Source organism: Vidua macroura, chromosome 8, assembly GCF_024509145.1.
Source record: "Vidua macroura isolate BioBank_ID:100142 chromosome 8, ASM2450914v1, whole genome shotgun sequence".
NCBI classification, from domain to species: Eukaryota; Metazoa; Chordata; class Aves; order Passeriformes; family Viduidae; genus Vidua; species Vidua macroura.
The window spans coordinates 26,478,162-26,504,755 of record NC_071578.1 but is presented as its reverse complement, the minus strand read 5'-3'; the positions used below and the strand labels follow the sequence as shown (position 1 = coordinate 26,504,755).

At 44.9% G+C, this 26,594-nt stretch overlaps 2 protein-coding genes across 2 annotated transcripts in view; one reads left to right on the top strand and one right to left on the bottom strand.

Moving 5' to 3' along the window:
• The first annotated feature begins 3,182 nt into the window (after positions 1-3,182).
• LRIT2 (leucine rich repeat, Ig-like and transmembrane domains 2) lies at positions 3,183-8,044 on the top strand. The gene is made up of 3 exons (XM_053984347.1): positions 3,183-3,292; positions 3,683-4,464; positions 5,919-8,044. Exons 1-3 carry the CDS (start codon positions 3,183-3,185, stop codon positions 6,722-6,724), a joined length of 1,698 nt encoding a protein of 565 aa, XP_053840322.1. The 3' UTR covers positions 6,725-8,044.
• A 1,512-nt stretch (positions 8,045-9,556) lies between these two features.
• Positions 9,557-26,594, bottom strand: part of CDHR1 (cadherin related family member 1) — a 44,751-nt gene continuing 27,713 nt past the window's right edge. The window contains exons 13-17 of the mRNA XM_053984345.1: positions 24,133-24,297; positions 21,948-22,015; positions 19,268-19,496; positions 18,131-18,385; positions 9,557-11,555 (exon numbers count right to left, since the gene is read on the bottom strand). Coding sequence (XP_053840320.1) covers positions 11,004-11,555; positions 18,131-18,385; positions 19,268-19,496; positions 21,948-22,015; positions 24,133-24,297 — 1,269 coding nt within the window. The 3' untranslated portion in view covers positions 9,557-11,003. The remainder of the gene's footprint in view (positions 11,556-18,130; positions 18,386-19,267; positions 19,497-21,947; positions 22,016-24,132; positions 24,298-26,594) is intronic.

Sequence of the window (26,594 nt, the reverse complement as noted above, 5' to 3'; positions counted from 1 at the left end):
CCAGAGCATTGGCCCATGGTACTGAATAACACCACTCTTTGAAAGGCCATTTTCTAGCCCTGTAGAAGATAGGTCAGACTGGCAGGAATTCTCATGTGGGAAATGGAAAACAACTGCAAATATTTTTTATTGATTTTTCTGTTAAGCAATTCATTTATTTAAAATAAGGTATTTCTAACAGAGAACCCTGGATATCATTTTGCTTCCTGCATCCCAGGACATTTGGCATTGTGCCTGAAGATGTACATGGAGGGAAACTCCAGTAGTTTATAAACCTTTTAGTACTTTATAAAACTTAGCAGTTTATAAACTTCACTTTTCATGAAAGATTTTTTGAAGACGTGACTTAGCTGCCACATACTTTAAGACCCTCCCCATGGGCCATGGAGGAGGGGTGGGAAGGTGGCAAGGAAGGGTGCTTCCTTTCAATCAAAGGAGGTTTTGGGCCTTAAAAGTGGTCAATCCCTCCAGCTGTCTCTCCTGGTGCCATTGGCACAGCCAAAGCATCCCACCCCAGAGCCTCCCTGGTACCATGTGTGCTGCTGTCTATCCCGCCTGCCTTGAACCCCAGGCACTGATGGGTGTCTCCATCCCTCGTGGCTGCCAACTGTCCAGCCTGACTGAACATGCCAGTGATCTGGGGGGGCTCAGCCACTGATCCCCTCACAGGGAGGTGTCCCATCCCCTCTAAAGCTGAACATACCAAGGCACTGATTTTCTTCTGCCTCTGTGAAAGTTTTCTGTTCCCAGGCCCTGCAGCTCACCCATGGGCAAACTCCAGGATTCACTCCTGACACCCAGGAGTTTTCTAACTAATTACATCATAAATAGTTTATTAATGTCATTGCCTGTGGTAAAGTGTAAAATAATATTATTTTATTATAGTAAAATAATATTATTATGGCATATAATATAATATAATATAATATAATATAATATAATATAATATAATATAATATAATATAATATAATATAATATAATATAATATAATATATGTTATCTATAATAAAATGTAATTTGATATACAATAATATAATAGGAGAGGGAGATGCTGGAATGCAAGACCCTCAGGGCACAGGCCCAGAGGGAAATCCAGGCACAGGAATTGAACTGAAACCCCTAGAGAAATGGAATATATGAAGCCACAAGGTGAAATAGAAATATAGATTTAGAATATAGATATTAGCTTTTAGTAGAAACTTACACTAAGTACCTTGAGTATATAAAAAGTTAATAATGATAATATATTATAATATAATATAATATAATTAAATAATAATATATAATATGTAACTATGTTCTATTTTCTAGTTAATATTTTATAATATAATATGATATAGAATCATGTATTATTTTAATATATTGTATTATTTTATTATTGTAAAATTATATTTATTATTACTGTAAAGTGTAAAAATAGAAAATTATTATTATAAAAACTATAACTGTTTTATTAGGGAATATTTTCATGGTAGACCACAGAAAGAGACTAAAGGCACCAGTGACTGTGGCATTTGCTGGGTGGGAGTGGGGGTCCCTGAGTCCCTCTGCTTCAGCGGCTGATGGGTGATGGGGAAGGACACACCCTCCCACGGTAGCTGCCACTGTTGCTCCTGCAACATCCTCAGTTTAGCCTGCCAGCCCTGCTGATGGGTGTCCCCTCTGTTTGGCTACATGGAAAGTGCACAGGGAGTGTGTGCCTCAGGTGACAGGGGCTCTAGTGGTGCCACCCCCACTACAACAGCAGCAGCTTCACCAAGAAACTCCTCAGCAGCCACCACCCTCCCAGTGGGGGATTTATAGCTGCTGCATCTGCTGTGCTACAGACCAGCAGCCTTTCCCCTTCCCAGCCCACTGACAGGTTTGAATACAGGGCAGCTGTTGAAAAATCAAATACTGCACCACAGACAAATAAAGAAGATTTCAGCTAAAAAGCCCAAACCATAAAAATCCCCTATGCTTGTGGTTAGATGTGAGTCACTGCCAGAAATAGCATCCCCACAGGCCCATTCCTTGTGGCCTGTTTCCTGTACATGGAGGACAGTAACAGAGCACTGTATCAGTCCCCAGAAGTTTCCCCACCAGTTCATTTTGCTGATTTGCCATGAAATAAAAGCTCCTGTTGATTTAAACACTTCAGAATCAAGCCTGTGTCTTCTGTAGGCTGAAAGCAGCACAACCATGAGAGCCACATATAGCTCTAAGCTGCCACACTTTAAGTACTTTCCTATCCTGGTCCCATAGGTTAGAGGTTAAGCAGGTTCAGGTTAATCTTGCTTTGTGACCTAGCATCACACACCCGGGCAGTGAGGTGCAGCCCTTTTCCCAGGCGTGCTCCCGTGCAGGCTGTAGTGAAGCCCATCCACACTAGATGGCCCCAGGAGAACGCAGAACTCCTTGGAAAGCTTAACTAAACCTGCTATTTTGGCTTAAAAGAGATCAATAAATTTGGTTACTCTAAATCCCTTTTCAGAACGGTTTAGTTTTTCAAGATGACTGAAAGGTAGCCAGCACACATCTTATAAGGGAAGCCAGAGAACAGCACGGAAAATTTTTATTTCTACAAAGAGATTGACTTTTTAGAGACTCAGAGAAACCCATGGACTGGCCACAGCTATGTTTCAAAGGAAAAAGTTGCCATGCTTATGCTTCCATGCTTTTAGGTCTGGGGAGCGGGCTTCATGCTCACCATGAGCAGAACACACCCTGCACAGCACTGCAGGCAGGGTTTGGGGGGGATGGACTGTGCAATGGGGCACTATGGACATTACAGCTGAAGTCTGGCCCTTACTGTGGCTTTCTGCCTTGATAAAAGTCATTAAAATATAGGAGATAGAGACAGACCCTGTGAAATTTAAAAAAAAAAAAAATTTGGCCTGGTTAATTATTTGCAAGGGCTTGGCAAAAGAAGTGATTTTGGCTCCATCTTCATATTCCCAACCAAATAAATATGTCTGTCAGAATCCCCTCAGGTGGAGGAGAAATGCCAAGAGTGATCCTGGCGGTGGTTTTTAGCACTTGGACACAGACTGAGAACCACACTACATGTCTTCCTTAGGGTTGGGTCCCCAGCAGGATTTATTTCTGCGTCAAGGAAGATTACAGGTAATAGGATTTGCTTCTTGGAGGCTGTTGGCGTGTTTGGTGCAAACCCCTGCACAGTGCTTTCTTAAAGGAGAATATGGACCCTGTCTGTCATATTTTTCTTCTTCTTCTGGCCTTCCACAAGATAAACCCATCTGTTTCATCTTGCATCACAGGATGCTCCTGTTCTCAGGACAACTTTGGAAGGTAAGAACACTGTTACCCCTGTTGTAGCACCAGTGAAGTGGCTCAGACAGCCCCAGTAGGAACTTGCTGATGATGTGAGCACCAAAACCAAGCAGATTTATGCATGTAGTGCCACCTCTAATACTTGAATTGTGCTGTCTTGAGCATAGAATGAGAGCTCTCTTATTTCTCTGAGATATGTAGTTACATACATAGCCATTTTTATGACTTAATTGCATTCTTTACAGCAAAATTGGTATAAACTCCAGGGATGGATGGATGGATGGCTTATGCACGCCCCGTATACAATACCTTATAATTATTCAAGTGCTTGCAGACCTGCATAGGGAACTGGTTTATTAGCTTCAAATGTAGTCTGTGACCTGGAAAATTTTCTGGTTTCCTCCCTAGGAGTTTGCTCTGCATGTCTGCACTGCTGAGGCAGATCCCTGCAAACATCCCTCAGGACATCCGGAAAATCAGAATAGAAAATTCTCACCTAACAGAATTGCCTCGTGGGTCTTTTGAGAACGTTAGTGCCTTGGAGTACCTGTGGCTCAATTTTAACAACATCACAGTGATGCACATCAAGAGCCTGGAATATCTGCCAGCTCTGAAGGAGCTGCGCTTGCAAGGGAACAAATTAAGTTCGGTGCCATGGACAGCATTTCAAGACACTCCGACTCTGAAAATCCTGGATCTGAAGCACAACCGGCTGGATGTCCTTCCAGAACACGCACTCCGCTATCTGCCCAACCTGACCTATTTAGATCTGTCCTCAAATCAGCTTACCATCATATCCAGGGATGTCTTCTACAACTGGCCCGTGTACCAGAGAAGCCAGAGGACGGAGGGGCCGCTAGAAGCTATTTCCAATGCCGTCCTGGCCCTCCATGACAACCCCTGGATTTGCGACTGTCGCCTGCGGGGATTTGTCCAGTTTATCAAGTCTGTGGGCCCACCTATTATTCTGATGAATTCCTACTTAACTTGCTCAGGCCCAAAATTCAGGACAGGGAAGTTTTTTCATGAAGTGGAGCTTAACAGCTGCACGAAGCCCCTGACCTCAGCCCTTGACACCAACCTGACAGTCCCAGCAGGGTTAAACATCACCCTGACCTGCTTTGTGCAAGCCAGCCCTTCCCCGGCTGTCTGGTGGACCTATGCACTCAAACTTTTAAGGGCATTTAATGGTAAGCAAAGCTTTTTCTTCTTCTTCTTTTTTTTTTTTTAATTAAAAATTTATGCTGTACTATTCTACTTACATAGGGTCTCCAGGCCATCACAGTCACCACAGCAACCCAGCCCCTTTAGAACACCACAGTTATTGTGGTGGCAGTTATCCAAATGATCTCAATCATCCTGTGCATCTAAGCACATCTGACCAGCATAAGAAGAGCTGCTTCATGCAGGATATCAGTCAAAGATAAAAGGAGCATGGCCTCATTTTTATACAATTATCATACTTGTGGATTTTAAGAAGCAGCTCTTTCTTCATGATACGTGATTGTAGGAGCTACTAATCCTATATTAGTTGCACATATTTAATAAAAATGTAGTTATCAAAATATGCATGTATATTTACTATATATTATAGACTACACAATTTATTATGTCATATACTATATATATTTGCACACATTCTGTATAATTATATGTACATGTACATGTATTTGTATGAGCCCACACCCATATGCAGACTTCTATGTTCCTACACTATTCCCATGTATTCTCTCAAGAAATAGAAAACAAACCACAAAACTGTGCAGCCCTGTTTCCTGTCTGTGCCCATTCATGTTTGGAATGAACTGAAACAGAGGTTGTTGTTTACCTGAAGTATTGCTTATTTACATTCTTTAGCAAAGGTGTTGTAATATGAGACCTTTTCCTCTTCCTCCCAATCCATCCTCCCTCATGTTTATTTTTACTAAGAGCCTTCAATAGGACAAGTTGCTATTTTCATCAGGTAAAGTAAGACACACAGGCAGCCAGCACACAGGTTCTGTGTCCCTAATAAGCCAGCTAACTAAATAGGATAGCATTAGCCCTTAATCCTGGGCTGATATTTGCTTCAATTGCAGTGCTGTAGCAGCACTTGTGTGTCTTTTCACAAGCACATGCTGATTAATTACATACAGTTTCTTCTCAACCACAGCCACACACCTCTGTTTGGGTAGATGACAGGGTTTCACACTGTTCTTAAAACCGCATTTCACTTCCAGCCCAACACTTTCTAGCTTCATACACCTATTTTGGTCTGAGCCTCTTGAGACTGACATTTTTAATCCTAACACAGGATGGAGCATGTGTCCAAAATGTAGGTGCGTCTCCTCAATGCCTCTCCTGGTTTGCCCTGACCTAAGAATGCTGATGGCAATGGGCAGCTCGGCCTCTGCCCGCAGCAGCTTCTCCAGCTGCTTGTACTGGGTCAGGGGTCGGACACACCCCATGTCTCCCATGCCTGGGTGCCCAATGCGTTTATTGCCCTTCAGACAGACAACGCTTTGCTGTCAGCTCTGTGGGGTTTGGCACATTCCTGTGCCCCTCTTCCTTTGTCCCTGGGCAGGGCGGGTCCCGTCCCAGACCGGCCTTGGGGCTGCCCAAGGGCACGGTGGCTCCCTGCTGACCCGCTCACCTCTGCCCGCAGTGACCACGGAGCCCATCAGCGAGGACGCCGTCCGCTCGGAGCTGCTGATCCCGGCGGCACGGCCAGCAGACGCCGGCAACTACACCTGCACAGCCGCGAACTTCTTGGGCAACACCTCGGTGGCCATCAACCTCCGCGTGGTGGCCCCGTGGGCGTCCACCACGCCGCGCGGCTGGGCGCCCATGGCCCCCGCGGAGCCGGGCGCCCACGTGGAGGTGCGCATCGCCAAGCAGACGGTCTACGGCATCACGCTGGAGTGGTTCGCGGCGGCGGCGGCGGCAGCGGAGCCGGGGGAGACCTGGTACACCCTCCTTGTGGGCCGCTACGACGCCGCCCAGAAGGACACCATCTACATCGGGCCCGGCGTCAACACGTACTCGGTGACCGACCTGCTGCCCGCCACCAAGTACGAGGTGTGCGTGGCCGTGCGCAACCAGGCTCCCCGCAAGGGCCAGTGCGTCGTCTTCGTCACGGGCAGCGACGTCAGCCAGATGGAGCAGCGCGAGAAGCTCATCCACATCGTGGTCATCGTGTGCGCCATGGTGCTGGCCGTGCCGGCCGGCATGTACGCCTGCACGGCCGAGGCGCTGCCCGGCTGCCTGGCCCGCTGCCCCAGCGCCTGCCCGCGCCGCCGCCGCGGGGGCCCGGCGCAGGCCGCGGGCAGCAAGGAGAGCACGCTGGACAGCCTGCCCGCCGGCAGCGAGGACGGGCTCTGCCGCCCCGACGGCGGCGCACGGCGGCCTCCGGACCGCCCGGAGCCCGGCAAGGCCCGGCCGCCCCACAGGAACAGCGCCGACCTCTACTAGCCCGGCTCTGCCGCGCTGCGGCACCTTCCGCTCGCCACCGCGGGCCGCAGCCGGTGCTGGCCGTCTCGAAGGACAGCGCCAGGGCGGCTCTGCGCTGCGAGGCCCGGGGCACGGCGGGCGCACCGCCGGTGCTGGCCGCACGCGTGGGGAGCCCTGGGATGGAGGCGCCCGGGCTGCCCGGCCGCAGCTGTGGGTGCAGCTGCGCCGCCATCGCCCCGGGCTGTCCCTGCAGCACTGTCACGGAGCAACGCACACTGACACACCAAGAAAACCAACACTAACAAAAAGCAACCCCCGAACCAATAGCAATGCTTGTGGCCAAAGGCAGAAGTGTCCCCTCACTCACCCACACAGGTGTGTCTTTAAATATTTGCGTCCGCAGCTCTGTCCAGTGCTCGGTGCCCGGTTCTCCTGTGTGCCAGCTGCTGGGAATGGACAGGGAAGCTGGGCACGCCTGCCATCACAGCCCAGCAACAACAAATGGTGGGGAGGATTGGGTCAACACGATGAAGAGATTTTATTTTAGTTGGAGAAAAAAATTTTTTTTTGACCAGAGGTGTTGGTGTTGGGGGTGGGTTTTTTGTTTGTTGTGATTTTTTTTTCCTTTTTGGCTGTGTGTTTTTTTTTTTTTTTTTTACTCCTCTTTAAGGTTTACGCAGCCCTAAGAGATTCACAGCTTTGGTTGTACCACAAACAGGAAAAGTTCAAGTGCTTCAACCAGGCTAGTGGAATAAGTGGACAGGGGCAGAGAATATAGTGGAGCAGGGGGTTGGGAGCTGAGGATGCAAACCAGGCACATTCCCTAAGTGCAAACAGTGCCTGCCTACCCTGCTGCTTTGAAACCAAAGCTCACCTCTTTGCTAGAGGCAAAAAAACCCCAAAGATGCATGTAAAAGCAACTGCCTCCTGCTTGTGAAGCAGCTCAGTGCTGTGATTCTCAGAGGTCTGAGGACATGTGACTTACTATTTTTCTTTTTTTGACCTCATGCTTTCCAGCACAACCAAAGCATGTGGCCCACAGACCCACAGCCCTTGTTATATGTGTTATAGATCATCTCAAAAAGAAAAATCTAGACTAGACACCCCAGCTGTTGTGAACTTCATGCTGTGTGGTAGCTTGGCTTTCTAATTGTGGTGGTGTGTTTTTTGGTGTGTGTTTTCCATGCTGTCTCTCCTCAGGGCCTATGATTCCTCTCCCAGCACCTCCTTCTGCTGTACCGTACTGCACAGCTTTTGAACAGATCTGTTTTGTCACTGCTGACTCTCACTGTTAATACTTCACAGGACATCCTAGGCTTGTCAGTCTTTTAGTGTCAAAGGAATAAATACGACAGGTTTTCAGAATACACAGAGGTCCTGTGCTTCATCTCTGGCCTTTTACAGTTACAAATTGTAAAGAAACCTGGATTACAAGGAGCTCTGGGGTTTGGCTGCAGGGATGGAGAAAGCCAGGCAGCTTCAGTACAAGTCACAGGGGTCTGAAGTGGTGAGGAAGGGGCAGCAGGAGCTGGCCAAGCAGGAAAACCTTGTCCTGGGAAAGCCACCTGCAGACACAGCTAGTACAGAGTGAGGCATGAGCTGATGCTGGTTGAAGACCAATGTGGGGCCGTGGGTGAGGGGGAGTAAATAACAAAGCACCGTCAGTAATGACCGGCCTTCTTCCATCCCAGTCAGCAGGGAGGGACGTCAGCACACTGTAGAGACTGGAGAAAGCTGCTGAATCACAGTGAGGAAACAGCCAGGGCAAGACAAAACATGCCCTGACCACGTGGAGGAAGTTCACAGCAAATCGCAGACACCGGACACTGGCATCAGACTGAACGTCCCTGCCCCAGGGCATGCTGCAGTGGGCTGTACCACCGGAGCTCGGCCAGGGGCTCCTGTGACCCTGCCCATGGCCTGTGCCAGTGGCGTCCAGCTTCTCACCTGCCCTCCTTCCAGCCTGGTGTTGTCCAAAAACCACACAGCCCCTCTCCTGACTCACAGCCCACAGAAGGGTCCTTTTGGCCATCCTAAAAAGTGGCCTGGCTGCCTATGGCTGTCAGGTGAGCACAAGGCATCGTTGCCAGCAGAAGCACACAGAAGCACCTTTTGCAGATTTTTAGAAAATTTATTTATTAAAAAAAAAAAACAACAAAAAAAACCTTGAAGTTGAAATACAGAGTAACTGGGAAAGAGTCTCACAACATAGTAATAAAACATCTTTATTGCCTCTTAAATATAATCTCTAAGACTATAAGCCTGTAATTCCTGTTAAATCTGACTTAATTGAATGGTCTTTATAGGCTTTCCTCATTAGAGAATGAACACTGAATACTGGCAATAACACAACACTGGGAAGACAGTGGAATGGGGAATAAATCAGGAACTTGGGGGAACATTGCAGAACCTGCAGACATTCAGCCAGCAGAAGTCAGGTGCTTGCACAGAGCAGCAGGACTGGGGTCAGGGGCTGCACGTCCCCTCCCTCCAGCCAGCTTATGGCCAGGGGACAAGGATGTGGCAATTGGACAGGTGAGAACTTGGCCTCACATCACAGGGCCCGAGGAGGAGGGATAAGCAAGAAAACAGTAGAGAAAATGAGAGATGTGACAGGAGAGGCTCTGGGAGCAGCCTTCCTGACATGTCCCCCAGCTGGGACTCTCCCCTGTATCTCTTGGCTACAGCTGCTGGCTCAGCTCACGGGTGACATGAGCAACGAGCACTATGGCTTCTAGGCAGATTGAACAGGTTAAAAAATACAAGATTTTCCTTGTAACTGCATAATTTCATATTCAACCAGGCATCCTCTAAACTGATGAAGTCCTGGTGCAAAAAGGGGAATTATTTTCAGCTACTGGAGTGAGAGGAGATCCTGAGGGCCAGGCCTGCTGGTTCAACTGAAATGACAGCTGGAGAACTCTCATGAACCCCTTGAATTAACACGGTGTGCTCCCCACCTTGATGTTCCTGGTACCATGACAGCACAGCTTCTCTGCAGGGCTGGGTCTCAGAGAGAGGGTGCAGGGTGCTGCTACCCAGCCAGCTCGGTTGGTGCTGCCTTCTCCCCAAGGGATGAGAAACAGACAGGTCCAGCTAAAAAAACATCTCCTCCAAAACCAACCTGAGGGCGAGTCTGTGGGGTAGATCCAGTGCTCTGCTCTTGGTTCCTTTTTACTGTCACGTAACAGGAAAAAAAACCTGTCAGCTGCCCTGCCAATCCCCTTCCATCAACTGTTGTTTAATTCACTCAAAAATACTGATACGAAATAACAATATTTTGTGGAAAACTCCTTTTGCACACACCAGTGTGCAAAACAAGCCAGGAGAGGTGATGAAATATATTCCTTGACACCTTCTGCTAGCAGTGTACAACACCACATGATCTTTCCAGACACTTTCCTGACCAACATATGCAACTTTACAGCACTTGTCTCTGTCTTCCGCTTATCATTTGCCTCTCAGTTTTATCTTGTCTTCCCAGTGTTTTTATTCACGTCCTTCTCCTGCTGGGCTCCTGCTCTTTTGGGGCTCAGTGTCAGAAGGAGGCAGTGCTGAGTGCTGCTATTGAACTTCCGTGCTCAAATCTTGCCCCTGCTGGTCCAGGGAAGGCTGAGGTGCCCATCCCGTCCCTCCCCAGCAGGCAAGTCCAGGGCAGGAGCAAAGCACAGCATCATGTCAATGTGCTCTGGCAAAACCAGCGCAAGCTGCAGGAAAACAAAGAACTTCTCCGAGCCTGTCCGCTTACCTTTTGGGAATGAAGGTACTCAGGCCACGAGCACATCGCTCCGCCAGCTGTTGTGCACATTGTGCATGGGACAGGGCAGTGTCACTGCTGTAGGAGACCTGCACCTCGACTCAGTGCTGCTGCCACAGCCAGGCCAACATCTTCAAAAATGGGTCTGAGAATTGAAGTGATGGATTTTCAGACACCTCAAACCCACCTGCCAGACCAGGTCAGAAGAAGCATCCACCAGGGCCTTGGCTGCAGAGCATCTTGTTTGAAAACCCAAGCTCTGGGCAGAGATCTTCAAACCAGGGGCAACCTGAGTCCCTGTTCACCTGGGGAGGCTGTGGCTGGTACACTCAGCACCGTGGTCAGACACAGCTGCAGGGAGGGCCCACGGGACACGGCCGAGGGAACCGCTGTCACGATGGTACTTGCAGAAGGTGAGGGGTGGCTATCACAGCGAGAAGCTGCTCTGGTTCACAGGGTGCTGACAGACACAGGGAAGAGACAGCAAGTAAAAACATCCATGCCCAGCCACAGTCTGCAGTCTCTGGGGCCTGCTGAGAGCACCTAGATGTGGGGCTCCCCATAAGCTGCATTCCTCTTCTCAAACCTCATTTTTAGCTCTGACACGAGGGCGTTGTGGGTGCTGCTGTGACCTTTCTTCTTCGGTGGCTTGATTATATGCTTGGGAGTGAGGGACCCAGACACAGTCGGCACCCGCCACCCTGGGGCATCGCCCCGGGGAGCGAGGGCAGGGGGTGGCGGGGGCAGGGGGGCTGCCGGCGGCACGGGGACAACCTGGACGTTATTGTTGCTGTTCTCATTGTGTAGGCTCTTCACGTCCTCCTCAACGACAAACTTCTCTGCAGCGTTGCTGGGCCTCTTGAACTTCAGCCACTCCATCCTGACTGTCCGGGATGGCGGCATCTGTCTCTTTTTTATGATCCTTCTCACCGGCATGACTTTGTTGGACCGCTTGTTGCGCCAGAACATGGCAGTAGAGATCATGATAGTTATCAGCACCATTATGCCCATGACACCAGCTAGCACTCCTAAGGCTTTCATGGGGTTATCTTTAGTTTGCATCAAAAAGGCGGCCATAGGCCCTTTGTGAAGAGTCTGTAAAGGAGTACAAAGAAAACACATGACTTACTCTAGGGGACAGACAGTGACCCAGGAATTTCATTTGTCCAAAATATGTTACAAGTAGAGCTGATTGATGAAAGTTGTCTCTAAAAAAAAATATGAGAAGTATACAGCCAGTTCAGTTGTGGAGAATTTAGATGGGGCTGGAGACTGGGTAAACATTATAATATTGTGAGGTAGATGACTTGAACACAAAAGCTTACAGAAGCACTGCCACCAAATTAGGGCAGATTCCTGCATGTGACCATAGTGTTTAACTTGCAAGAATGGAACAAGAAAATAATTGGTTCAATTACTGAACATGGCATTGAAAAGGATTAGGAGAAAGCTTCTGCTTATAAAATGTCAGTGTACAAATGAGTAGTTAGCAGATATGTGCTGCATTCTGTTTTCAAGTACTCTTTTACAGACATAACAAAACTCTTTGAGGTAGGGGAGATAAGTGGAGCTAAAGAGCTTTGTTTATAGAAAGAAAAGAAATCAGTAATGACATAAGCTACATATGGCATATTAAGGACAAATGAATGGCCAGTTCATTTTCCAGCTTAGCACACTGTGCGTCTTGGAGGTCCCCGTATAATTTTGCGGATTTTGCCCTGCGGGTGGAGCTTGGATCTTTTCACACTTTTCCAGTACATGATGGTGGAGATCACCATTGTAACAGAAATGGTGGAAAGGACGCCACTCATGCATATTCCATATATTGTCCATGGACGCTTCTTGAGGCCTAAAATATAGGATTTTACCCTGGACTTGATCTGGAAATATCAAAAATAAGAGAAATGGTCAACCCTCACATGGTTATATTTGAAAGAGGCCAGTATATATTATAAATACAGCTGGGGAACTAGGCTGAAATGTGTACAGGATAGAGAGCCTATAAAATAAATGGAGCTAAGTGTTGAACTAGGCACAGGAGAGGAGGCAGTTGCAATGATGTTGAACTGAATCCAGAAACAGTAAAAGAAGTTAGGAAGCACATATAAACAGCTGGCTGATTGGGGAGTAAAGGCTAGAGGCATGGCACATAGATCACCCCAATTTAGGGCATCGTAGCCTATCCTTGGACTGCATTTCCAAGAGAAGTTCATCATGAATATAGGCTGAACAGACAGTAGTGCTACGTAAGGCCAGGAGATCATTCAGAAATGGCACAGTCACATGCAGTTTTGGTTACTGAGAGCTGGTCATAAAGTGATGTGTGGCTGCAGAAAGACAGGGCTGTCCACTGTGCCCTAGTCCTCTGTCTTTGACTACAGGAGGGAATCCTCACCCAAACTTTGCATGTCCAGTGATCTGTGTTTTAGTTAGAGGTCTAAGCTCCAGCTTTTGGTCAATGGGAAGAAAAGGACCTCTCTGGAGCAGTAGTCACCATGTGCCAAAATAGGTATCAAAGACAGTGTGTATAAGGAGAACCTTGTCAGTAGCTTGGACTTGAACCTCTGACTTGTAGATCAGATGGATTTTGCTGTATGACTCTAATCTAGGATGCCCATCTCTTTGCCCTCCCCAGTCTGTGGGGGAAGATGACTAAGAGTATCCCAGAGTGTGCTTCAGAGTACCTCTCATCATTAATGTCACATCCATAAACTTGGGGCATATAAATGAGCTAATAAACACCTCCTAGTCTTAATTTCTGTTTTTTCACAACCTATCTCAAACACATTATCAAGCCCACTCTTCTCCTACCCTGAATGTGCCCCATTGCCAACAAGAAAGGGGCAAAGAAATGCTAGTGAAACTCACAGACCATGTCACTGGGCAAGTAGGGACAAATTTTCATAATTTTGCTGTACAGAGAGTTCTTCCAGTATTTAATTAGGAGTGGACCTGAAACCAAAAGCAAAGCAGCCCATGGCTTTGGTGGAGCTTAGACTCACATCAGCTTTGCTGTTCTGCATTACATGGATTTTTTTTGTACTTAAATCCCATCAGATGATAGAAATTCTACCCTGGCTTACTTAACTTCATGTGAAAGTCAGATGAATCAAGTGTCAGATAAACCCTGCTAAGTAGTACACGACCTGAGTCCACCTGTTACGAGTTTTGTCAAGATCTATTTTACAGGAAGGCACTGATGGCTGAAGAGTATCTGACTAGCTATTTGAAAACCTTGAATAAATGAGATTAGACAGAAGTACACGTTGCCTGTGCTTTACAGCTGCAGAGGTAAGAACAGATAAAAACTGTATGGAGAGTTTTGACATTTGGCTTTGTTCAGTTGCCTGGTCTCAGAAAGTCTGGCATCTATTCAGAGCCTCCAATGATGAAGAGATGATTAATACCAAAACTAAACCCATTAACAGCTAGCTGGTTCAGCCTCTATTTTAGTTACTTGACCTCTACTATACAAAGCTTTGCCTGGAATTAGCCTTGGACAGCAACTGTTCTGCATAAAAACATCAGGTATTTTGTAAACACACAGTGGGAGAGTTCCTGTTTGTCATGGCCATGACACTGGCAGGTTAAATAGAAGGAATAACTTGCAATACAGGCTAGGAATGCCATAATCTTAGCCAGGCTGTAGAGAGACTTATGGGAAGTGCACATTTAAAACATCAAGTCCTTGTGTTGATTACCAGCAGTGCCGTGTAGCCAGCTCAACAAACAGTGCCACTTTGCAATTGCTGAAGCTGTTGTTTTTTCCTAAAAGGCAGGCTGCATTTTGAAGGGTATTAGTTTTTCTGGTACACATAAAATAAAGCAGATACATGACTAAATTAAAGCTGTCATATCTCTGTGGGCCAGGACTTGGAAGAAACACTCCTTCTTAACAGACATCAAGGGAGTTAAAATACTCACACAGAAGATTATGCTCTGCTGCTTTTTTTTTTTTTTTTTTAGCTGTGGTAGCTTCTCAAGAGCCTTTCCTAATGCATGGGTTGCAGTGAGCAGAGCACATGGGCCAAATATCCAGAAGCTGGACCCAAAAGGAATGTGGTTGAGCTCTTCAATCACAAGAGCAGCTAAGGCTCACCAGCTATATTTAGGAGTCTAAGTAAGTAGGCAAACCTGTTAAGAGCTATTGCAGATTATTTGTAGAAGTGGCACTTAAGGGACATGGTTTTGTGATGGACTTGGCAGTGCTGGGTTAACAGTTGGACTCAATTTTAAATGTTTGGTTCAGTGATTGTGTTAAAGACAACTCGGGCTGTGTTGACTTGAGCAAGTGAATCTGTACAATCTGTGCAATGAACCAGCTGGTTCTGAGGAGCCCACTTCCACACATTCAGTGTTTCTGGGGTTTTGTTCTAGCCTGGTTGCAGGGAGGGACTGCCTATTGGTGCCCAGGAACACTAGGTGTGCTCCCAAAACACATTTTCATTTTCCTCTGAAAGAAGTCCACCTTGGTGCTTGGAGCTATGTGAGGAGCAGGCCGTCCCACAGTATGTGGGGATGATCAGGAGATTTGCTTCAGAAGTGACTCCTGATCTCAGCTAGAACACCAGCTGCCCCTGCAGTGCTTATCCCCAAGCTCAGTGCTATCACTGTATATGAAAGCTGTGTTTGCATCGCTTTGCAATACAAACACCAGCATGAAGCAAAACTTCTCAAATCAAACCAATATTTTTTTCAAGTCCATGAAACTGTGGAAAGAGGGTAACTGCTCTGCAAATGTGGCAAGGGCTGTTCAGTGCCATCAACCACAGCTCCCATGGTTGCCATTAGTACGAGAGAGGAAAAGATCTCCATGTTACTTCAAAGATTTTTGTTGAACATTTCAGATAAGAGAATCTAAAACTAAGACTCACCAGCTATATTTAGAAGTCTAAATGAGTGGTCAAAGCTATTAAGAACTACAGATTATGCTGTCTAAATATGGACTTAAGCCTCAGTCTGTGAGGAGGTGTAAATAAACGCCCCCTCTACATTTGCAGAACCTCAGTGGGGTCATCAGGAGTCCCAGGGATGCCCCCATCAGGCCAACTCTCAGGAACAGGAGTGGGAATCAGCCTTCTCTGAAAATATCAGGCAGCAGGAATAGATTTCTGAGTGAGACATATGGATGGAAAAAGACTGGCTTTTCCAGCACATGTTTTTTATTCTGTAAAAGGGTATTTTTTATTTATTGTGAAAGGATAGGATATTAACAGATGCCCCTCAATACCAATTTCCATAAAATCAGACTCAGTTAAATTAAAAGGCCTTTGGATTCTTTTAGCACTGTATTATTCCAAGAGAAGGTCCTTTTGATGTGCAATACTGCTGAACTTAGCCACAAGGCATCCATCTCGAAGGACACAGACTTGTGCTAATTGCAATGGTAAACGTTAATCAGAAAATATGCCTGTTTAATTACTTACTGTGATTAACACTGCAGGAAACCTCCAGAGGATGCATTCAAAAATATCCTCCTTATCCAAAATCAGTAATACATAAATGCCCACCAAACAGCAAAATAAGAGCCTTTGTACAGCTAGAGCACAGAGGGATGAAATGCACATTTGTAACAGCCTTAGAGAAGGAGAGAGAGAGTGTGTATGCAATATGCCTACACCAAGAGATTGTTTGCTTCACAAAGTGTCAGCAGTGACTGTGCTGTCCTTGGGACACAGGCAGTGACCAAGGGTTTTGCATGTCACGTACCTGCAAACTGAAATCTAGTTTCTGCAAAAAAGATGGCATGCTATGGGATAAAAAAAAAATCCCCCAACCCAACCAACCCAAATCATTACAAGCCATGGAAGAAGTAATAGACACATGTACAAAAGGTTATGGAAGATGTGACACTAGATTAGTAGCCCAGATCCTGCTGAAGAAACCTACTCGAAGAAAGAAGATGCTGTTGCTATCTCAGACTCTCTGTTGAGACTTGGCATCAAGAAGAGCATGGGAAGAAGGAAAAAAACTGTGTGTGAGAAAATCCATGTCATCACATGCTCTCGGCTTCCCCTTTAGACTTTATGAGGAGGGCTCTCCCTCACTTTGTGCTGGAGAGGGAGAAAAGGGAGCAGACAGGGGACTTCATACAAGACACCATCTTTCATCAGGTACTGCTATTGCTTCAAGCACTAGAAGGAAATTCAGGAAACTCCTTATCCCAAAGTATCAGCTACTTTTGCTTTCCTTGCAGTTGTCCTTCATCAGCTGCTTCAGGGACATGTTGTTCCCCAGCAGGGGAGGTGTGGGACACCCTCCCTCCACTCACACCCATCAGCCCCACATGCTGACAGAGGTTTGCAGGTCACCCGGGAGGGAAGGGAAGGCTGGTGGCCACCAGCAGGGACATGCCTGAGGGCTGTGCCTGTGTCCACCGCTGCCATGCACTCCTGAAACGTGAAGCCTGTGAGGAGCCTGGAAGCAAGGCAGGGAGGGCAAGTACTCCCACTCTTGGCTGTGGGCAGCAATTCTTGTTTGTTGTATAAAACCCACCAGAACTTAATTTCCATGAGAAATCCAAGTGTTAAGCATATTCTTTGTATCTGTAAGAACAGCTAAATCTGTAGACTTACCACAGACACCCCACATGCAGAGTCCCCCAGGTCCACATGGCAGAGCCTTGCAGCAGCAAGCCCAGCCCATGCCCACGGGGCTGGACAGCCCCAAAAGGCAGCCCCATGCCAGGCTAGGGCAGACCCAAGTCCCCTGGCAGTCCAGCAGGCTCTGAACTGTGTACAAAACCTATCATATGAATATGCCTCATATGGAGTATCAGTGGAATAAGAGGAGATGGAGAAAACAGAGAAAGATTATAACAGACCTAAGAGCAGTGGGAGCATTATGACCAAACAAAGAGAAGGCCAGCTGCTGTCTGTTGGATGAGATTTACATCTTTGCCCAGTTTATGTGTATGGTCCAGAGACTGTTAGGCTAATGATGTGTTTCTCTTTTACTTTAAAGCCCATTTCCTCCCTGCTGGTACCTAGTTAAAGGCATGGCAAGGCAGTTACAATAAATAAGAATTGTGCGTGTGCTGCACACCATAAATCGCTGCTTGTTCTTCAGCTGACATAAAAGCTGGACTAAGGAAAATCTCAACCTACATGTGCAAGACTCTAAGAGAGTCTTCTTGTTTCATCTGCTAATAATACTGCAATTATTAAACTCTCATCCAAAGTTCTATGTACTTTAAAGTATTTCTGTAAAGTTTTTTTCTCACTTTTTCTATGTCACTTGGGTTGATTTCTCTGATTTATTTCACTCTGACACCAGCTGCTTTCCACTCACTTTTTGTAAGGAAAAAAGATTTTTTTTTTTATCTGGATGAAAATAAAGCAGCAGAAATTTAGCAGTTGGGATTTAGCTTCACTCTCAGAAGTCTATAGACCTTAATTCATATCTAACAATCTCTAACAAAAAACTCATCTTCCGGTTACATTATGCTCCTACCTTTGTACCTTTGCAATATTTCTGATCAAAATATCTTTCACATTTGTGGCTGTAGAGTCCAACTTCACCACAAGGCTATAGAAATACTCTGCAAAACAGAGCTGGCAAGAAAGTCTCCATGTCTCCACGTCAGGAAAGAAATGGAGTAAGCAATGTCTACCCTTTGATGCCTTTCAGGGATTGTCTCCCATAAGAATTTTTCTAAAACATTTTCTTACCTCTTCTGTGATATCAATCTTCAGAACTGCTGTGGTACTGAAGGATGGGGAGCCTCGGTCTTTGGCCTGGACCACCAATGACCATATGCAGTCTTTATTGTTTGTGATGTTGTGGATGATGTCCAGAGATCGGATATAGGATTTCAGCTTGATTTCCCCAGTGCTTTGGTCTATGTCAAACACATTGGCTGGATCTGCTTGCATGATGGAATAATCCACGATGTTGTTGGGTTCTTCTGCATCTTGGTCTATAGCCTAGTAGGAGAAGTGTGTAAAACAAAGGTGTTATTGTATCTTTGCCTGAGGACAAACACCTTCTGAGCATATTTCTGATAGTATCTATGCCATGACTGGGCTACTTCCATTTCATCTTGGAAGCTAGGCTACATTTTCTAGTGAAAAACAGCAGGACTAGGCTCCTTTCTTTGTAAATTATTTCTATTTGAGATGAAATAAACTCAGAGGAAAAACTGAACTGTAACTTATCTGTAGAATGCAAAGGGTCCTCAGCTGGGAGCTTCTCACACAGTGTGGGGGACAAATGTGGAGTGATACAGAACAATGGGATTAGCTCAATGCCATAAACTATAGCAGCCTTAATTTTTGTGCTGTAGTATTTATTCTACTAACATTAGGTGTTGTGTGATCAGGTTTCATGATATGCATTTAAATGTGTGTAACATAGGATGTTCTGCCTGGGAATTGTTATTGCATTTTTTCATCTTCTGTTCCACACTGGATTATTGGATACAGTTCTTCAAAATGAAGGGAACCACGTTGTGTGGTTGAACACACCTTCTGTGTCAAGAAGGTTACGTGTTCAAAACCCTGTACTTTCATTCACTTATCTTATCTGGGCTTCTTGTGATCACTGTGTAATCCAGGACTGTCTCCCAGCTGATTGTTCAAATACTATAACAAGACTTTATAGTCTGCCTGTAGAATTATTTCTCCTCAGCAGTCAGTAAATACTGTAATTCTACACTTTAATCCTTTTGTTACATCCAAATGGATGTGCAAAATAAAGCTGCAAGAAAAGGCAAATTTCAGACATTCATCATGACCCCTGAGAGCAAACAGCAGAGCCAGGGCTTTTCCAAAGCACTCTGCTTTGTGACACATGGTGCCATCTCTCACCTCTATCTTCACCGGTGACCCAATGATCATCGTCTTTTCCTGGATGTTTTCATTGAACTCTGGAGAGTGGTCATTGACATCTAGCACGGTGATAAACACTTCAGCCAAGCTGTATTTCCCTTCTGTGTCCTCTGCCTTCACATAGAAATTATACTTCGAGTTCACTTCAGCATCTAGTACAGCCCAGGGCTGGGTGTAAATTATACCTGTTGATGGGTGGATTAGGAACCTGGAAAAGAAGCAAGAGAAGACTTTTGATCACTTAATGTGTGTTTAGATCTCACCTTTGCTCCAGGCTGTAAACACTGAAATGCTGTACCACAGACACCTGTACTCTTAACCTAATTCCTCTCTGGGTGATGTTTCCAAATCCTTCTCTCTACCTAGTTTTTGTCTAGTTCCTTTAGGCTTGAAAACCAGAGAACTATCAGTGTCTCATAGTTTTCTCTCTCTTGTGCCATTTCAGCTGCATTTTTCATTAAAAGTCTTTTGTCCTTAGTAAATGCTCAGTGTGATGGTCTTCTCCCAGAGTGATTTTCTTGCATTAAAAGGAAAAACATTAAACCTAATTTTACTTTTTTTTTTTCAGTTTAAAAGTACAGTGCAATAGATTATGTCCTGCATAAATGAAGATTGATTTATGTCGCCTAAATATCTAAAAGAAGTGTGATGAATATCATATTTAAGCTCTTCACTTGGGTAGGAAATGAGTAGGAAAAAAATCTGCTCTTAAATCTCCCAAACTACAGGGCAAATTATCTTCTCCAAAAATAATAATTTTTTCCATAGACTGACACTGGGATGGAGTGGGTGTTCAGATTTATCTGTTGCAAGTTCAGTTTTACACATTTGTAATTACAGAGACACTGTCAAAAGTGTCAGCCCAAAGTTTGGATTTATAGAGAGGATACCAACACAGTGTCTTTTTAAAATGGACTGCCACTGTAGGCTCCAAGCAGTATTTCCTTTGATCAATGTACAAGGTAGCAAAATATTTTCTGTATTCCAACTCTGAATACAATTGAAAGTGATTATAAAAGGGGCATTTAGCAATTCAGAGTCTTCAATTGCTCTCATAAACCTGTTAAATACAAATACAAGTTTTGATGAAATCTAAGATCTGGAGGTGGGAATAGCTGTGTAGGAGACAGTGCCTGTGCTGTCTCCTCAGCACCCAGCCCAGCCTAACCATGCAGACAGCACTCTCATCATTCCCATTTTAGTGGAAGAAAAGTGCTCCCACTGGCAGCTTGGATTACCACAGTAGGATTACCATCAGATGGATTTCATCTTCAACACTTAACACTACTTCTCTTACTCCAGTACAACTCATCTTTCTGCCCACGCAACTGCACACCCACTGATGTAATATCCAAGACAGAAACATCGTGCCTCTAGTTGAAATTCTCCTATCTGCATCAAACTGTGTGTTCAGCACATCTAGAGGTGCCAGGGCTAGAAAATCAATCCAGCCTCACAGAGCTATGCCATTCTGGCATGAGGAAAACAAACAAAAATACTTAAGAAGGAAAAGAGAAGTTCACATCATAAATCTTTCATTCAACAGCACAAGAACAGTGAATCTGAGCATCCCCATAATGCCAATCAGAATAAAGTTGTGCTTACATTTTTTTCCCTGTAAATCCTTTGTCAACAACCTTCTCAAGCTTCTTTCCACCAGCTGCTACATTCTAAACCTAAGAGGTCTGCCTGCATGACATGACCTTTTCTTGCTTCTCTCCGTGCAGTTAGCAGCTAGCTTAAAGACTTAGTGAAGAGCTCAAAATAATCCATCGTGGAAATGCTCCCATATGTGTATCCTTCTGGCAACAGAAGAGGTTCACCCTTAACATCTTGGATTTTGGACTTTGATTGTGCCTCCTAAACGGCTTTCACCTTAACAAGGAGAGTTCAGCTTTAGCTCCAGGTGGATAATGTACAGAGGAAAAAAGATTCTTGAGATGAGTGCCTGAAAAGCTCATTCTTTTCCAGAATTCTGCCCTGCAGAATGCAGGTTCCAGCAGGAATATCTGTGACAGCCATGCCACTGACCCCAGCCATGTCTGGGAGCTGGGATGGACATGGTGTGAAGGAACCAGTGTTTCAAGGTGTTCTACCCCCTGCACTGTCCCCAAAGACAGGGAGAGGGAGGGAGGTATTATTACCAAATCAAGTAAGCATCAGGTTCCCTTTTTCCTGATGCAGGACTATTAGGTTTAAATATATGAAAGGCTTTTAACAGCCAGTGCAGCTGACCTCCAAAGCTGAAGTGTATATCCTTGAGTATCTTGTCTTCCTTGATTTATCTTGACAAGAGCTATTTGTAAAGCCATATGGGAAGGGAAGGGGAAAAAACCAAGAAATTATTTTTCTGTAGAACTGACCTTTCACAACTAGACCAAAGCCTCTCTTTCTCTTACAAGTGTTTTTCAAATGGTGATTGAACAAATCCTGTGTATTGATACTTTGGGGGTTTGTGGGTAGAATTCCTTGGGTTCATGAAGCAGATGTTTAATGATCACAATAACTTTACTGTTGTGTTCACAGAACTCATAAAGAGCATGGCATAAATGTCCTTGGAAATGAGCAGACCGAGAATGAGCCTGCTAGCTTTCTTTTCAAACGATTTTAGAACTCTGCTTAGAGGTTATGTAGTTTTATTTATTTACTTGTTACTTACAGATCTGCTCCTGTTCCATAGATAGAGTACTTGATTTCCCCCCAAAGCCCTGAATCTGGATCTGTAGCCTTAAGGAAAAAAAAAAAAAAAAAAAAAAGAGAGAGAGAGAGAGAGTTTTACTTTACTAAAATGGAAAAAGAACAGTTTCATTTTTTCTTTTAACAACAGGCCCAAATGCTTTTCATTCCCTTTGCCATCACATTTTTAGTAGGAAACCGCATGAGCAAATATGCACCTAGAAAGTGCACAACCTAACGCCAGGAAATGTCCCTGCCAGTCCCCGGAACGCTGTCCCTGGTGCCCGGGGGCTCTGGCACGGAGAGCGACGCTAGATGGCCCCATCCATCCACACTTACCTCATCCTCCTTTGATAGAGAGGGAGATAATCTCAATGGCATGAACACACTGCCAGCTCTCAGACCTTCCTAATTATCAGTTAAACATTAATGAATATGCCCTAGACAAAATTATTTACTTTATATATTGTATTTTTAAGCTTCTGCTTGTTTAATTGAGTCAATTTATAGTAATGAATAACAAATGTTTCAATCTATACATTGTATTTCAGCTTTGTCTATTTTTAAATCACTCTTGTGCCTGTGTGACTTTTAATAATGCAAATACTACTACCAGATGATATCTTTGTTTCATACTCTTGTTGGCTTCCTTTCTTAGCTCAGGCTTAGGAAAGCTATTGATTTGGTAGCAGCTATTTCCATAAGCTCCTGCTTCTCTGGTAGCTCTGAGGAGGTGTTATACCATTGTATCTGGCCATCAAAATTCATGGTGGTCCTGGTTGATTAATTCATCTTCCTGTTTAAATATTTGAGAACTGGAACAATGTCTTTGATTCCTGCATGATTAACATAACACACCTGCAGCCCTACTGGAAGATGTAGTTTTGTTCTTTGGCATGAGCTTGTCAGATTCTCTGACCCCAAAATTTTGACCACAGCCTAGTTTAGTACTGTCTAACTTTATTTATAACATCTGCATACCTGGGACTTCCTCCAGAATTGTTAATCTGAGTACTTGAAACATCTTAGTTTTTCACATATAATTGTGGATCTGGGTCAAGTACTGAGTTGACAGCTCATGACTAAATTTTACGTGGGCTCCTCAGCTACACCTTCCCGTGCACTTTGGCTCAGAAGTTTTGTTGCTTCTGCAAACATTTTTTAAATATCTTTTTTTTTTTTTTTTTGCTTTCCACATACTAGAATTTTTTTATTCCTCTTACCTCAAAGATAGCAATGTTTAATTTAAGAGTCTCTAATAGATTTCCTATTAGTTTCATGCAATAACCTTTTCTCTGTTGATTATGTTTCAGTTCTTTGATTCTTCCATTGCTAAAATTTGCCTTCAGCACTTTAGTATTCTGATTATTTAATTGTCTTTCTTACATGTTGCCAGCTTCTGCTGGAGATCTCTGGCAACCTGCCTCCACCATCCTTACCTGTGTGGCCTCTGCAAGGTGACTTGCATCCCCCACCAAGGCCCAGGTGGCCAGAAGCTTTCTTGGCTTTGTGAGATCAGGGCTGTTTCCAGTCTCAGCAGTTGCATTAGAGAGAGACAGCTGGAAATGCTCCTCCAGCACTCAGGGCCCATGTAATACCCTGGCTTTCTTTGTATGAAAACACAAGATACTGGAAAAGCTATAGGCATATTTTTCCCACTGTGAGAAGATACATACATAGGGATCTTTTTTCCCCAGTCCTAAGCACTTTAATTTTATATTCTTGCCCTCATTAACTGTTTAATTATTCCTTTAGCAGCCAGGTTCCTCCCAAGAGGAGGACACTAATACTGACTAAGCAGCCATCTTGTTTTCTTGTTACTCATACTTAAGGAAGTAAATCCAGTAAATCCAATTCCACTTACCCATAACTGAATCTTCCCACTGGACGCTGATTTGGCTGAGGCTTTCTTAATACCCAAAGACCATGTGATTTGTCTTAAAAGCAGATGGCTCTTGTTGTTCTAAATAATATTTGTCTAAAACTTTATTTTTTCCCAAAGCGGTTTTTTTTTTCAGTTGGTTCTGGAAAGGAATTGGAGTTTGGTCCAGAAGTCAAATGTTGAGTAAGATTTTCTATTTGCCCTGTCCTCTATTTTTACTGTGCCTGAACTCTCTCCAGAGACATCCAGAAAAGAGAACAATTCTTAAGAGGTGAATGAAACTTACTGTGACAGCAACTACATTGGAGCCCCCTGGGGAGTTCTCGGGGATCCTGGCAATGTAGTAGTCAGAGGAGAACTTCGGGACATTGTCATTGGTATCCAGCAGGCGAATCACTACGTCAGCCGTCGAGCTGAATTTCTCCGGTGTGTTCACCTCTATTGCAAGAAGCTAAGAAGACAAAGACCAGAAATCACTACAAAGCAGCTATTAGTTCTCTTAAAGGAGCTTCCTCCACCACCCCATGGCACATCAGTGCATTTTAGCCTGGTTGGACCAGACAGCTCAGAACGAGGGAGATGATGAGCCAGGTCAGCGTGTGGCCTCAGCTTGCTTGTGTGTGCTTGCTTGAGACAGGCAATCAAGCTGTGGGGAGAGGCCTTCAAACCTGTGTATTCATATTAGACTTCATGTGACAGATGTGACTAGTCATAACTAACATAACTAACCAACACACATCTAAAAGCCAGAACAGAAACTGTCAAACAATCATCTAGGCAGCTCCTAGAACTTCAGGAAACATAAGCACTGAATTATTTTCAATAACCACATAAATTTAATTGTGATCTTTGTAAAGGAAGTTCTTCACCAGGAAAAGAAGTCAGGAACAATAAACTGCACCAAACAGGGTAAAAAGATGAGGGAACCAGTTGTTTTGAAGCAGCATTTCCCAAAGATTGTGAGGATTTCTACTACCAACTTCATGGCACTTCTACCCTCATTGCCTCATGCTGATTAGGACTTTATCAGATACTCGTGGGGGCTTTTGAATTGCCTCGCTGTCTCTGAGGAGAACAGAGCTCTCTGACATCACACATTCTGCTCATCTAAAGGACAGGCAGTCTCATAGAGTAAACTGAGTATTTTCTGTATCTATCTGCTCCTTACTGAGCAAAATCTACTGGATTTGGGGAGCATCAGTAGGATGCCTCAGCTGATACAGCAGCAAGCTCAGGTGGTCTGTGGCTGAGCAAGAAAGAGCAGTTTCAGCAATAGGTACTGAGAGACACTGGGACCTTCACAGCATCTGTCCCATGGGTGGCTGCATCACACAGGATCAGCACTAGGCCATGAGTTTTGGGCTCTGTGGGGGTTGAGCCCAAATGGCTAACACCGAAAACAATGGTCTAATGTTTGGTTTTCATGCTTGGGCAGAGACATAGTTAACACAAAGCAGGAGGGCTCTAAGAAGACAGCACACCACTAATAGACTAGTAGTGAGCAGGACATGAACTGAGATCTAAGAGGCTCAGCTGAAAAATCTGGCTGCAGGGGTTTTAATTCCTAGGAGATGTGTCCCAGGAGCTCCCACAAAGAGGGAGTGCCTAAGTGAGCTTTGGCAGGAGCAGCAGGGCTGTCACAGCATCCCCTGCTCCCCCAGGCCACTCGCCAGCGACTGCCTGGGGGACACACACTGGGCTCAAGCCTCTGCTCTGCCAGATTTGGACACATTTGTACCACCTCGAGGTGAAAGCAGAGGGTAGGGAGCTGTTCAAGTAGACAGGGAAAAGGCCATCTCAGTGTCATCTTAGAGCTGTGCCTGCTGTGTGGACATTTATAATGTTGGGAAATAAAGAGAATAAATGAATCTCCAAGGATTGCTTGCAATTACTGCAGGGCACTTCTGCTCTAAAAGGGGAGCCTGGTCACTCCATTGCTGTGCTAACTTTCGTGTTTGCGAGTCTCAAGTGGTGTTACAGCAAAAGAAATTTTTGAAGGGACAGCCATGCAGACATCAGCAAAAACCTCCTCATGAGAAATCTCAGCTCCTAAAGCAGTACAGAGGTAAAATCTTAGTGCTGATTGTGCACATGGAGCTATTACTAAATTATAATATCTGCTGTTAAATCAACTTTGCTGCTGCAATCAGCCCATCTTTGTACACCTTATGAAAGGTCACTATTTTTACTTTTTTCTACACTCATTTTTTACTCCCTTTTCTTTAAGCAGCACGGTCCTGCTGTGTCAACATGCTGAAACATCTTCCTTCAGGGAGGAAATTTTGTCAGTTTACTTGCTTGCAGTGCTTTATGCAGACCTGCATCGTTTGTTTCATGCAGAGAGAAAAAACAGGACTACATATCAACAATTCATACTTAAGTGCCAGAAGAGCAAACTGACACGCAATCTTAAAAGTGGTAGGTAAATTTCTAAAATAGAGCTTGATTTTGGCAGCTGAAGATAATTGCAGCCTCACCAGGTCCCAGTCTGTAGATGTGAGTGTCTGCAGCATGTCCAGGCTCCTGCCAAGGCAGGATGTGCTCTAAGCTGAAGGAGATGGAAGCAGAAGGTTTGCCCCCAAAGCATGGCAGCCCACAACAAGGTGGAACAGCAATATTTGGCCCCTGTGGCAAAGGGATTGGAGAGATGTGTGAACTACCATAGCTGCCATACTCTGGGAAACACATTTGAACTCTTAGACAGCTGAAAATGAAGGAACTCCTGACTACCACCTACATTTAAGAGCC

Bases quoted from the DNA above. Each gene is read 5' to 3' on its own strand.
- LRIT2 (XM_053984347.1), top strand. From the start codon at position 3,183: ATGGACCCTGTCTGTCATATTTTTCTTCTTCTTCTGGCCTTCCACAAG. The intron at 3,293-3,682 runs GTAAGAACACTG...TTTCCTCCCTAG, and splicing joins TCTCAGGACAACTTTGGAAG to GAGTTTGCTCTGCATGTCTG. The intron at 4,465-5,918 runs GTAAGCAAAGCT...CTCTGCCCGCAG, and splicing joins ACTTTTAAGGGCATTTAATG to TGACCACGGAGCCCATCAGC.